Source organism: Meles meles, chromosome 19, assembly GCF_922984935.1.
Source record: "Meles meles chromosome 19, mMelMel3.1 paternal haplotype, whole genome shotgun sequence".
In the NCBI taxonomy this organism is placed as follows: domain Eukaryota; kingdom Metazoa; phylum Chordata; class Mammalia; order Carnivora; family Mustelidae; genus Meles; species Meles meles.
In genome coordinates this window covers 49,698,241-49,711,083 of record NC_060084.1, presented here as the reverse complement: position 1 = coordinate 49,711,083, position 12,843 = coordinate 49,698,241, and the positions used below count along the sequence as shown (strand labels likewise).

The following is a 12,843-nucleotide window of genomic DNA, read 5'->3' as shown; positions in this document are numbered from 1 at the left end:
CCTCTCTCTGGCTGCTAATGAGCAGAGGAGCCTTTGAGGTGGCCAGGGCTGGGGTGGGGGAGCTCCCCAAGGGGGCCGGAGGGGGCAGCTGCTGCCAAGGCCTTAATGAGGCCCCCTCTGCGCCTTTCCCGCCGCGATCTTAATTCCATGTTCTCCCCGGAGCCACCGCTAATTGGCCTGGGGAGGGCCCCCCTCCTGGCTCCTGCTCTATCCGCCAGGGGGCTGAGGACACCTGGATCCCGATCCAGCACCTGTGGCCCTGTTCTCCCGTCCCTCCCTCCACCTGCCTCTAGGTACCCCATCCTATGCACCCCTCCACCATCTTCCCATGCCCCTCTCCTCCCTGTTCCTCTGTCCCTCCTTTGGCCTGCCTCTTGGTCCCCCATCTGTACGTCTCCTCATTCCTCTTTCTCTGCTTTCCTGTCCTTCCCGCCATCTCTGGGCACCCCATCTGTACGCTCTTCCATCCACAAGCCTGTCGCCGGGTCCCACTATCACTGCCACCCTTACCTGGGGACTCAGACTTGCCCCAGTCTAACCCCCTCGGCCCCCCACTCCCTCCCGGCTTTTAAACTCTTCCTCGCCCTCAGCCATGTCCAACAACATGGCCAAGATCGCGGAGGCCCGCAAGACGGTGGAACAGCTGAAGCTGGAGGTGAACATCGACCGCATGAAGGTGCGGGGTGGAGGTGGGGAGGAAGGCGGGGGCTCCGGGGCTGGGGTCTGGGCCCGGCGCTGCTGGGGCGGGGTGGGAAGATTCCCTTCGGAACTGGGCGGGACCCGGGGGCGGGACCGGGACCGGGGGCGTGGTCACGAAGGGGGCGGAGCCGGGCCCGGGGAGGGGGTTGGGGGCGTGCCCGGGGGAGGGGCGGGGCCTTGGGCAGCCGACAGACGGACATCACTCGGGCGCCCCCAGGTGTCGCAGGCGGCGGCCGAACTCCTCGCCTTCTGCGAGACACACGCCAAGGACGACCCGCTGGTGACGCCGGTACCCGCCGCGGAGAACCCCTTCCGCGACAAGCGCCTGTTTTGCGTTCTGCTCTGAGTCTTCCTGACCGCTTACCCTCCCCTGCCAAACTATGGATCCAATAAACGTGGTGACTGTGGTGGGACCCGTGCTTTGCGGGAAAGTGAGACACGCCCAGAGCTTGGGACCGTCATGGAGGAACCTGCGTCCCTTCTCATCTCTTCTGAGTGTGTGTGGAGTGTGTTGGGGGGTGAGGACTCGCGGGGTGTGTGGGGCGTGGTGTGTGGGCGCGAGGCTTGCTCGGGAGGAAACGCACTCTCTGGGCTCTGACCTCCACAGAGCACTCCACCATCCTGAATTTATTTAATCATTTCCGTAGCCCCAGAAGGCAGCTGGCTGCTTGTATAGTACCCATTTTGCATATGAGGAAACTAAGCCAAAGGATGTCCCTTATTCAAACATTACCTCCAACAGCTAGGAGGTAATGGGGTGAGGACCATGGCCTCCAGCGCTGAATCTCCCAACCCCTGAGCTGGCCTCTCTCCTCTCTCGGGCTGTAGATTTTTAGGAGTCCCTGTGCCCGTCGCCCCTTTCTCACCTCCCTGAATGACCACCCTCTGCCGCAGGCTTACCTATGTCCTTAGCACTTACCTCTATCCTTAGTCCTTAGCACTTAACACTTAGCAATATTTGTTTTTCATTCATTTCTGTGGTAGCTGCTGTGCGACCAGTCTCGTTGGGTGAAGCTAGGAACTGGTTGACTGAGACAGCCCTGGCCTTGCCCTCTTGGGGCTCAGAAACCCTTGGGAGGGAGGTAGACCTATCCCCAGATAATGGTGACCCGGAGTGGGCAGGTCTGGGGTGGGGGAGCTCAGAGGATATACTTGACTCTGCTTAGGAATCAGGGAGGACTTCCTGGAGGAGGGGACATCTGAGCTGAGACAGGGTGATAATAAAACTTGGGGACCAGGAGTGACGCCTGGGTGGCTCAGTCGGTTAAGCGTCTGTCTTCAGCTCAGGTAGGATCCCAGGGTCCTGGGATCAAGCCTCACATTGGGCTCCCTGCTCAGTGGGAAATCTGCTTCTCCCTCTCCTGCTTCCCCTGCTTGTACTGTCTCTCTCTCTGTGTCAAATAAATAAGTAAATAATCTTTAAAAAAAACTTACAACCTGGGGACCAGGAGGAGAGAGAAACATGGCTAGAGGGGGAGGAGACAAATTAATATGTATTTGTATTAATATGTATTAATTAATTAACATACAAATTAATATGTATTAATATGTATTAATACTATTCTTTCCTTCAACAGTTATTTCTTTGTCCTGAGGACACAGGGAGGACTGTGACAGCTCTGGTTCCTGCCCTGTTTCTCAGTTCACACATGGGTGGCCCACAGGACATTTCTAGCCTACAGTTCTATTTATTTCGTCTTTTATTTATTCATTTATTTTTGGTTCTTTACTTTTGGCCTACATAATGTTTAAAAAATGTTCTTGACTTAGTGACCCAATGGAAAAATAGGAGTCCTTTGCTTAAAAGTCCTTATTTCCAGCTTCTCCCAAAGTGGAAGTGTGGGTGATCTCAGACCCGTATCCTCCTCAGGGTGACCAGAGACTGGGAGGTGGGACCTGGGCTTTCCAGTTCTCCAAAGTCAACACCATGCCCCAACGTCTCCTGCTTAAGAAGCCTCAGTGCTGGGTGTTATTTTTCATGGAGCCTGAGTCAGGGGCTTCTTAGAGTGGAACGTGTCACGTCCTGAATGTCTGCTGAAATGAGATGAAGGGGTGCCTGAGTGGCTCAGTCGGTTGGGTGTCTGCCTTCGGCTCAGGTCATGATCCTGGGGTCCTGGGATCAAGTCCCACGTGGGGCTCCCCGCTCAGCAGGGAGACTGCTTCTCTCTCCTCCTGCTGCTCCCCACTGCTTGTGCTCTCTCTCTCCCTCAAAGAAATACATTAAAAAATCTTAAAAGGAAATGAGATGCAGATTGGGTGAGCTGTGGGTTTGGTCAATCATTTTACCAGGTTGGCTGGAGGGCCATGGGGTTAGAGACCCCCTCCCATCTCCTCATCCCCACTTCCTCTTTTCTCCGGACTAACACCTGTGTTTCCCAGCCTGGGGCTAATGGGGGCCAGACCCCCGAATCTGGATGGAGCTGGCTCACTGGGCCCTGTGTGTTTCTGGTGAGTGCTCCATTATTCACATTGGATTAGGGTCCCCTGGGCCCCAACTCTGAGCTTCCTGTTGGGTTGAGGCAGGACCAGCTGTAATTACATCTCCCTCCTGCCTCCCACCCCTCTCAGCTGGCTCCAGGCCGACTTGCATCATGTCTGTGGGAGCCCCGGGAGACACTGGGGACAGAGAGAGCCAAGGATGAGCTGGAGGGCCGGGTGGAGCTGGGGAGTAGGGTTACTGGGAGGGAAGTTGCCAGAGGATTCTGGAATTTCTCAGACCCAGCATCCTTACATCCTAGAAACTGAGATGCAGGGGAATCTAGAATCGTGGACCTCAGAGGGCTGGAATTCTGGAGTATTTCGACCCTGTGGGGCCAGAATCTTGTTCCTTTGTCCGGCAGGGATCCAGGGCTCTGCACTTCAGGAGTGTAAGGATTTCCTGAGCATAGACCGTTGGGATTTAGATCCTTTTAGAGCTGAAATCGTGGGACCTGTGTATTGTGGATCCTTCCTCCTTTACATTCCTGGTCTTGGGGTATGGAAGTCAAAAGAAGCAAGGGGACTGGATGACCCAGTGTGGGGAAGGGAGGGCTGGCAGGAAGGAGGTCTACCTGGAGGAGGTGTGGGAGGGAGGCAGGGGGGTTGGGGCGGATGCTGGATGAGCTAGACAGGGCAGGTCCCGGTGACCAGCATCCATGCATGCAAACCTGGGTAATCTTGTTAGCGGGTATGACTGTAGTACCAGCTTCTGGTTACCCGCTGCTCTTTCCGGCCAGCCTCCCCTGTGAGGTCAGCTCTGGGGTCGGAGCCAGGCCAAGAGGCAGAGAGGGTACCACCTGCAGAAGTGCTTGCTGCTAGCAGTCCCGTGCCACTTCACCCCAGACCCTGAAGGGCGCTAGGCTGCCCCTCCCAGCAGCTGTCTGCTCTTTGCACTCCACATGCTCTGAGCCGTGCTGGGCTCTGCTGAGGGGGTTTGGAGGAGGGGTGGCCCCGAGTCACAGCTATGACCATCACTTATTAGAGTCCCGTTTCTGAAGCCCCACCTCACTTAATTCTCAGATGACCCCCCAAAGGACTTTGTTTACCCCCATTTTATAGGCATGGAATCAGGCTCAGGGAAGTGACAGCACCTGGCCAGTTGGGGCTTGAGGTTGGAGTGGACCCTGATGGATGAGGGTTTAGGAGGGACTGGAGGTGTTGGAGGGGGGCCTGGGGGACAGAAGTGAGGGCATCTCAGAGGAGGGGCCCAGGCCAGGCAAAGGCAGGGTGGGGATGGCAAGAGTAGAGCCCCTTGGAGCAGGGATGAGAAGCAGAGGCTGGTAGGTAGGCAAGGGCCCATTCGGGGTGGAGGAGAGGGTGGTGGGCAGAGACAAATGGCCTCTGTCTGAAGGCGTTGGCACCTGGCAATGAGGGACAGGTCAGGATGGTCACACAGCAACTTCCTGCAGCAGCGGGAGGACACAGGTAGACAGGTAGGCTTGGCGGGTGTGAGCAGCTGATGGGATGGGTGAGAGCGCCTGTGCTCGTTTGTATGTGTGTGTGTGGGCAGGGAGGGGTCCGAGGTAGGGCCAACCTCTTCCCAGGGCAGGGTCAGGACATCAGGGAGTCAGGAGAAGGTCAGGCCCCGGGTGAGCAGGGTCTTAGCTCAGGGGCAGGTCCGGAGGCGGCCTGGGCAGGCAGCTGGAGGCATGGCCACCAAGCAGGCGTGGGAGAGGCCCAGGGCTGCGGATGACTCAGTGGAGGATTTCTGAGCTCAGGCTCCTGCTCTGCCCTTCCTTGCCACTTGGGAACACGCGTCCATCAGATGGTGCCCTCAGAGCCCCTCTGCACCCCTCACCCTCGGCACCCTGGAAGTGGGTGAGAGTTTGTCGATCGAATAGTAACAATGCCAGCAGCTGGTTTGAGGGCTTCCTGGAGGCAGGCAGGGGGTCTCGGTCCCTAATCTTCGCACCACACCCCCAACAGGGGCAAGGCAGTCACGCAACGAAGAACATCCAGGCTGAGCCAGGGGAAGTCGTTGTCCAGAGTCTCACAACACAGCAAGTGACTGGTGAGGGGCAGGAGGGGCCCTTCCAAAGCCGCCCTCTTCCCCCTGCGCCAGGCAGTCCCTCCGTGCAAGCAAACACACACACACACACGGAGACACAGCCATAATGAAGCCTATGCGCCCACAGTATAACCACGCACGCACAGACCCACAGCGAGGTGGACAAAAGAACACAGACGTACAAATAGGTAGTTGAGAAAATCATGCCCAGTCACAGCCACGGTGCCCACAAGCACACACATTCACGGTGCTGTCAAAATGCGCCGGTAGGGGGCGCCTGGGTGGCTCACTCGGTTGGGCATTTGACTCTTGGTTTCAGCTCAAGTCATGATCTCTGGGGTTCGTGGGGTTGACCCCCATGTTGGGCTCCACACTCAACGGGGAGTCTGCTTGTCCCTCTCCTTCTGCTCCTCCCCGCACCTCGGATAGATAGATAAAATATTTTTTTAAAGATTTTATTTATTTGACAGAGACACAGCGAGAGAGGGAACACAAACAGGGGTAGTAGGAGAGAAAGACACAGCCTTCCCGCGGAGTAGGGAGCCCCATGTGGGGCTCGTTCCCAGGACCCTTGGTTTATGACCTGAGCCCAAGGCAGACGCTTATCCACTGAGCCACCCAGGCGCCCCAATAAATAAATTTTTTTTTTAGATTTTATTAATTATTTGGCAGAGAGAGACACACAGTGAGAGAGGGAACACAAGCAGGGGGAGTGGGAGAGGGAGAAGCAGACCTCCAGCTAGGCAGGGAGCCAGATGCAGGGCTCGGCCCGAGTACCCTGGAATCATGACCTGAGCTGAAGGCAGACGTTTAACGACTGAGCCACCCAGGCGCCCCAAGAAAAATATTTTTTTAAAATGCTTACTTCAGTTCCGCAGGCCCCACCAATGTCACACAGACCCATGCCTGAAGTTCACGTGTCCGCCACAGTCCCTTGCACGCCCCTCCCGGGTGCCGGTCTTCCCCTTCCAGGTACTGTGCTGGCCATTCCCGGTTGTCCCTGGGCCGCCCTCCCTCCTCTGCCCCTGTCCATAGTCCTTCTGGGCATTCCTGAGTCCTGTTCAAGCTGTGGGAGAGGAGAAGGGAGGCTGATTCACCCTCCCGGAGCTGTTCCTTCCCACACTCCCCCCCACTCCCAGTCCTGGAAGCTGCCCCCTCACAGCCCAGCTGGAGTGACTTCTCACCCCCAAGACACCTGAGGGAAGAGGAACACTTTGTGGCCCTGGCTGTGGGCGTGGTCACCGATGGGCAGGATGCCGGGGTTCCGGAAAATGAGTGGAGGGGTTCCAGCACTGAAACCAGCCTTGGCGACCTCTCATTAGAGTCGCTGCCTCCCCCACCTGCCCGAGAGCATACGACGGACGCCAGGGATGCTGGCCCTCCTGGTCCCCAGGGGACAGGAGGATAAACTGAGGCCTGGAGTGGGGCAGGGTGCCAGAGGCCAGGCTACACTGGGCCTGGGAGCCGAGTGGACTTCCTGAATGTTCATCAGTCCCTGGTGGGGACAGGAAGCCAGGGGGAGGGAGGCTCTAGGAGCCAGAGCTGCCCCGCCCCGCCCCCCAACTCCCCTGATGCTGCCACAGGACATAAGCCCGCCAGGCATCATCCCTCATTAATATCATATAACTTCCTGAGTTCCTGCTGGTCTGCCTGGGGATTGCAGAAACCAGGGCAGTGGGGGGAGCTGCAGAGCCAGGAGGCCCGAGGCCCATGCGCTCCGGGCACCTCCCCAAGCCCCTGGCGTGGCTGGAGCTGAGGCCGGAAGCTGGGGTGCCGCTGCGCATGGGTGATAGGGAGAGGGGGAAAGGGGTGAGGCAGTTGTGGTCACCGAGGGGCTTGGGTGCAGAAAAGGGAAGTCTGCAGCTACCCAGTGTCCAGTCCTTGGCATCGGGAGCATCCTCTCCAGGGCTCGGACATGACACATGTGTGCACGCGCTCTCCTTGTCACAGAGAGGACTCTGGCACGGGCCACTGGCCATGGCCGGCTGCCTGGCCCATGAAGCTGGGGTTCATTGTACAGATGAGGAAACGGAGGCACACCGGCTTCTCGTTCTCACCCAGGTCATCACGCTGCAGAGAGGTGGTGGAACGGGGACAGGAACTCAAGTCAAATGAATGAGGCCCCGAGTTTGTAATCTCTCCACTTAAACTGCCTCCCTCAGAAATAACGGGCATCTGAGAGGGGCTCTGGCCCTTCTGGGTGGGGAGGTTGCATGGGAAGCCATCGACTCTGTGGGGTCCGGGGCTGTGACCACTGTATGGGCAGCAGGGACATGTGGGCTGAGAACATGGGCCCGGGGGTGATGGCTGGGGTGTGTTTGGGGAGGTGTGGGAAAGTCGGACATGACAATGATCTTGGAATCCTGAATGGCTGTCTGTGGCCAAAATATTATTCCTGAAGTCAAGGTCTCCGGGGCTTGGCCTGGGGCCTGGGCTTGCTGGAGCAAGAAGCAAGAGAGTGGGAGGGCACTCCCCTCTGATGCTCTTGGAAGTCCTGGGGCCTGTCCCCGGCAGACTGCTGGACACCAAAACCCTCCTCCCTGGAATCTGTCTCCCCAAGACTCAGCCGTGTCGATCGGCTTGCACCCTAGGACAAACTCCAGGGACTGGTGTTCTTTCTCGAGCCCCACCATCTCCTTCCCTGGCCTTCTGGAAGGAGTGAATTGTGTCTGGGGGAGCAGAAATCTCAGTAGTGGCTGAAAAACACTACATCGGGGAGGAATTTCCTAGTCATTTCTCAATCCCTGGGCAATGTCCTAACCCCGGGGCCTGAAGCCCAGAATAGATCCCAGAGGCCACCCCCAGACAGCCTCTCAGACCAGCCAGCTGTGCCCCTCAGGTCTTGGTGTGCTCCAGGGTGTGATGACTCAGGGAGATGCTGGGGAGGGGCAGAGAAGGGCAGAGACCTAGGTGTGGGGAAGCGGCAGGTGGCTCAGGGAATGAGACCAGGAGAGGAAGCAGGGAGGGAAGGCAGAGGTGGACTGGGCTGCACTGGGCAGGAGAGTTGGAGGGAGCGGGCCAGGGAAGGGGGGAGGAAGCAGGGGGCGCCCTCTGGAACAGGCAGGGGGAGGGAAGGCGGGGCAGTCAGAGGAAATGAAAAAGCTGGGGCGAGCAGGCTAGATGAGAAGGGAGGAGGGAGGAGGGAGGGAAGTAAGGAGCAGCTTTCTTGAAGAGGCAGAGACCGTAGAGCCAGCAGACCGGAGAGCAGGGCACAGAGGAAGGGACTGAGCGAGAAGGCAGAGGTGCGGTGAGAGCAGGTAGAGGGCCCAGGCGTGGGGGAGAGGGAGAGGCAGAAGGAGAGACGGGGTGGTGGGCAAGTGGGGGAGAAGGACAGAACTAGGGAGAGGGAAGGAAGGACGAAGGAGAGAGGAGGAGAGAGGCAGAGAGCCGGCCAGCCAGCCGCGCACACACAGGGAGAAGGGGTGGCCCATGGGGAGGGCGGTGGGCGTCTGAGCTCCCCCTCTCCCCCACCCCCACCTGCCCCCCGGGGACCTCTCTAGTCCAGTCCGCACCCGAGGCCGTGGGGCGTGGGGGATGGCCGACTCGTGCAGGAACCTCACCTATGTGAGGGACTCGGTGGGCCCGGCCACCAGCACCCTGATGTTCGTGGCGGGCGTGGTGGGCAACGGGCTGGCCCTGGGCATCTTGGGGGCGCGGCGACGCTCACGACCCTCGGCCTTCGCTGTGCTGGTCACTGGACTGGCGGTCACCGACCTGCTGGGCACTTGCTTCCTGAGCCCGGCCGTGTTCGTGGCCTACGCCCGCAACAGCTCACTGCTGGGCCTGGCCCGGGGCCGGCCCGCCCTGTGCGACGCCTTCGCCTTCGCCATGACCTTCTTCGGCCTGGCCTCCATGCTCATCCTCTTCGCCATGGCCGTGGAGCGCTGTCTGGCGCTCAGCCACCCCTACGTGTACACCCAGCTGGACGGGCCGCGCTGCGCCCGCCTGGCCCTGCCTGCCGTCTACGCCTTCTGCGGCCTCTTCTGCGCGCTGCCCCTGCTGGGCCTGGGCCAACACCAGCAGTACTGCCCCGGCAGCTGGTGCTTCATCCGCATGCGCTCCACGGAGGCCGGCGGCCGCGCCTTCTCGCTGGCCTACGCCAGCCTCATGGCCCTGCTGGTGGCTGCCATCGTGCTGTGCAACAGCTCCGTCACCCTGAGCCTCTGTCGCATGCACCGCCAGCAGACGCGCCACCAGGGCCCCCCGGTCCCCGGGCCCCGGGCGGGAGAGGACGAGGTGGACCACCTCATTCTGCTGGCCCTCATGACGGTCATCATGGCCGTGTGCTCCCTGCCCCTCACGGTGAGTCCCCTTGGTGGCTGGAGTGGGGGAAGGGGGGTGGGGGGGGAGGGAGGAGGGAGGAGGGCAGCCCCAGCTAGGTCTGCCAGCGGGGTAGTCTAGTTCCCAGACAGGGACACTGGGATCCCAAGAGGTCAGAGGCTTTGGGCGCGGTCAGACAGCTCCCAACTTTCTGGAGAGGTCTCTCCCCTCCCGAGCCCTTGGCTCACCCCTTTCTTATCTGCGGCAACCCCCCCAAACACACCCCAACCTTCCCCCACCCCCTGTAATGGTCATAAGATAATCAGATCCTCCCGTCCTGGAACCGTGGTTCTGTGTCTGCCCTGCGGGTCACAAATTCTCTCTCAGATCATCTTCGGATGACCTTAGGTACCCCTTCCACAAGCACTTGGCAAGGAGTGGAACCAAGTTCCTGTCCCGTCATTGTTTTTACAGACAGAGGGTGACGGATCTTGTCCACAGTCACACAGAGCCAGGTCTGGACCTCAGGCTCCTCGGAGTCTGATCACCCCCCCAACCTCCCAGACCCCGCCCTCACCCCCTCACTTCTGCCCCACCGGGCCTTGCCCCTTTCAGGCAGAGCTCCTGCCTGCCTCCCAGGAATTGGATCGGGGGAGCCCCCTGTAATCATCCTCCCTGCCTCTCCCCTGCCCTGTACTCTGGGCCTTGGCTTCTCTTTCTTTCTTTTTTTTTTTTTTTAAAGATTTCATTTATTTATTTGACAGACAGAGATCACAAGTAGGCAGAGAGGCAGGCAGAGAGAGAGGGAGAAGCAGGCTCCCCGTTGAGCAGAGAGCCCGATGCGGGGCTTGATCCCAGGACCCTGAGATCATGACCTGAGCCGAAGGCAGAGGCTTTAAACCACTGAGCCACCCAGGTGCCCCTCGGCTTCTCTTTCTGTAAAATGCCGGGGATTACAGATGACTCACACAGCTGTAGCCCCAGGCCTTACCCACACGACCTCCGACCTTTAGGCTGGTGGTTTCCTGGGGCTTTCTCTCTCTTTGCTCCCCAGATGCATTTCTCACTTACTTTTCGTCATATCTTATTTCCTGCCCCTGTGGCAGGGAACCTCTCCCTCATTCCTGCCAGGAAGCGCATGGAAGGAGGGGAGTGGGGGCAGGGGGGTGCTCGGGGTGGGGCGAGGATTGGGGGGGGTGCTTCCTGACACCCCCGCCCTGTCCCCAGATCCGAGGCTTCACACAGGCCATCGCCCCAGACAGCAGCGAGATGGGGGACCTCCGTGCCTTCCGATTCAACGCCTTCAACCCCATCCTGGACCCCTGGGTCTTCATCCTGTTCCGCAAGGCTGTCTTCCAGAGGCTCAGGCTGTGGTTCTGCTGCCTGGGTCCCCGGCCCACCCACGGCAACTCGCAGGCACCCCTCTGCCGGTCCATCTCCAGGAGGAAGGACTCGAGGGCTCCCACCACTCCCCGGGGGAAAGAGGGGAACCGGGTACCTTTGTCCGCCTGGGGCGAGGGGCCGAGGGCGCAGCGAGCTGGCAGCACTGTGGGTACATCATCCAAATTGGGGTCCGCAGCCAGCTGCTCCCTCTGCTGACATCGGCTGCCTGGGATCTCCTGCCCCTGGGGGCGGGGAGCAGGAGCCCCACGCTCGGGGCCATGGCTGTCTGCGGGTGAGAGGAAGTGAGCCCCTGGAGTCCTTGCCTGCCGGAATCTTGACCCCCCTGAATGCGGGGGGGGGGCAATCAGCTGCTATTTCCTTATTTCTCCTTCTCAGGGGGTGGCCCTGACAGGCTCTGGGAGAAGAGGGAGGGAGACGGGGAACGTCTGTCCTGGAGCAAAAAGGAACACTTCTCTCAAAATAGCCCTGGGCCCAGCCAGTCCGGTCTGGCCCTCGTGTGCCCATCCATCTCACTGTCTAAATATTTAGAAGGCAGAAAAGTTTCCCAGAAGCTTCTGTGCGTTCAGGTCGGCTCTGGTTTCGCTTCCGGCTCTGACCCACACCTGTTCAGGGTGCCCGGCTGCCCACCCCAAGCCCCCATGAACAGTCCAGATCCTCTCCCAAGCCGCTTTAAAAGCCAGACCCTCTCTGCCTCCTGGGACGCAGCGATTCCTGGACCAGCTCCCGGCCTCCCCTCACTCCTGATTTCCCATCAGACTTGGAAGCCCCCGCCCCCACCCTCCAAGGGGGAGGCCAGAGTAAGGAGAGACTGCTGCATTGTAAGGAGCACAGCTGGACGCGTACCTCGGTGGGCCGCAAGACGTGGACCGTGGAAGCCCGGGTGTGTGTGTGTTGGTGGGGGGATGGAGAAGCTGGAGGACAAAGGCATGGGGGTTAGGGATCCCAGGGACCCCCGCAGGGGACACAGCCTGTCTCTGGATGAGTAGCTGTGGCTTACCTACAAAGCCTGCCCTCACCTCCTGCATTCTCAGAGCCCTCGCAAAAAAGCTCATTCATTCATTCAACAGCGAGCAGCCCGACAGACCAGTCCCTGCCCCATCCTGGACTCCGCTGGGGTGATTTCCAGCCTTCAGGCTTCTCCTGCCCTAAACAGAGGCCCAAGATCAAGGGTGCTCAGGAGGGAGCCAACTGGCAGGAAGGGAAGTGGTGTTTGGGAAAGCCCGGTTCCCCCACCCCCAACCCCACCCAGTTCCCCTTTGAGGTTGTTCCAGGGTTGAAAGCACTTGATCTGGGGTTAAAAGGGTAAATGTGAACCTGGGGACAGGCCGGGTAGGGAGTCATGGGCCTCTGGAGGGAGAACAGCACCTCAGCCCTGCTGTCATTGGAACCTTTCAACAGACACTGGAATCAAGGTCCAGAGAGGGTAATCCCCAGCCCCAGGTCACACAGCGGGGAGGAAGTCTCAGTGGGAAGCTGACCTTTCTGTCTCCAGAAGCCAGCTCGGTTGTTTGCTTACCAACTTCGCATCTCTGTGCCTCCTCTTCCTTTGGTGCAGAATCACGATCGATCGGTTATCTAGAATTCAGTTTATAGGGCGGTGCAGAGGGTTAACGGATTGCCTCTGATAAGCAGCTGAGCACTGGGCCTGCCTGGAATAAATACCACAAAAATGTTGCAGTTACTGCAATCGTATTGTTGCTGTTGTTGTATGTGGCTAGCTGGGCAAATGTGGGCTGAAAAAAGGCAACATTTCCCTCCATGGGTCTTTCCACCGCTATGATTCAAATCACATTACAGAAGAACAAGGGGGTGTCTGGGAGGAGTTAAAGATTGGTCAGGATAACTGGCTTATGGGGTATGGGTTTCCTTTTGGGGTGATGCAAATGTTCTGGAAACCAATAGTGCCGAGAGTTGCATAAGAACTGCGTAAGATCGTGAATGTACTAAATGTCTGAATTGCACACGTTCGAATAGTTTATTCTATGTCATGGGTA

The 12,843-nt window shown here is 58.9% G+C and overlaps 3 protein-coding genes across 3 annotated transcripts in view; all 3 read left to right on the top strand.

Annotated features, from left to right (window-relative positions):
• The window catches only part of DACT3 (dishevelled binding antagonist of beta catenin 3), a 27,860-nt gene extending 17,888 nt beyond the window's left edge, over positions 1-9,972 (top strand). The window contains exon 5 of the transcript XR_006816159.1: positions 9,961-9,972. The gene's annotated coding sequence lies outside the window, so the exon portion shown is untranslated. The remainder of the gene's footprint in view (positions 1-9,960) is intronic.
• GNG8 (G protein subunit gamma 8) lies at positions 593-1,045 on the top strand. Its single transcript, XM_045987324.1, has 2 exons — positions 593-676; positions 917-1,045. Exons 1-2 carry the CDS (start codon positions 593-595, stop codon positions 1,043-1,045), a joined length of 213 nt encoding a protein of 70 aa, XP_045843280.1.
• On the top strand, positions 8,407-12,843 carry PTGIR (prostaglandin I2 receptor). The gene is made up of 2 exons (XM_045987322.1): positions 8,407-9,487; positions 10,673-12,843. Exons 1-2 carry the CDS (start codon positions 8,720-8,722, stop codon positions 11,042-11,044), a joined length of 1,140 nt encoding a protein of 379 aa, XP_045843278.1. The 5' UTR covers positions 8,407-8,719; the 3' UTR covers positions 11,045-12,843.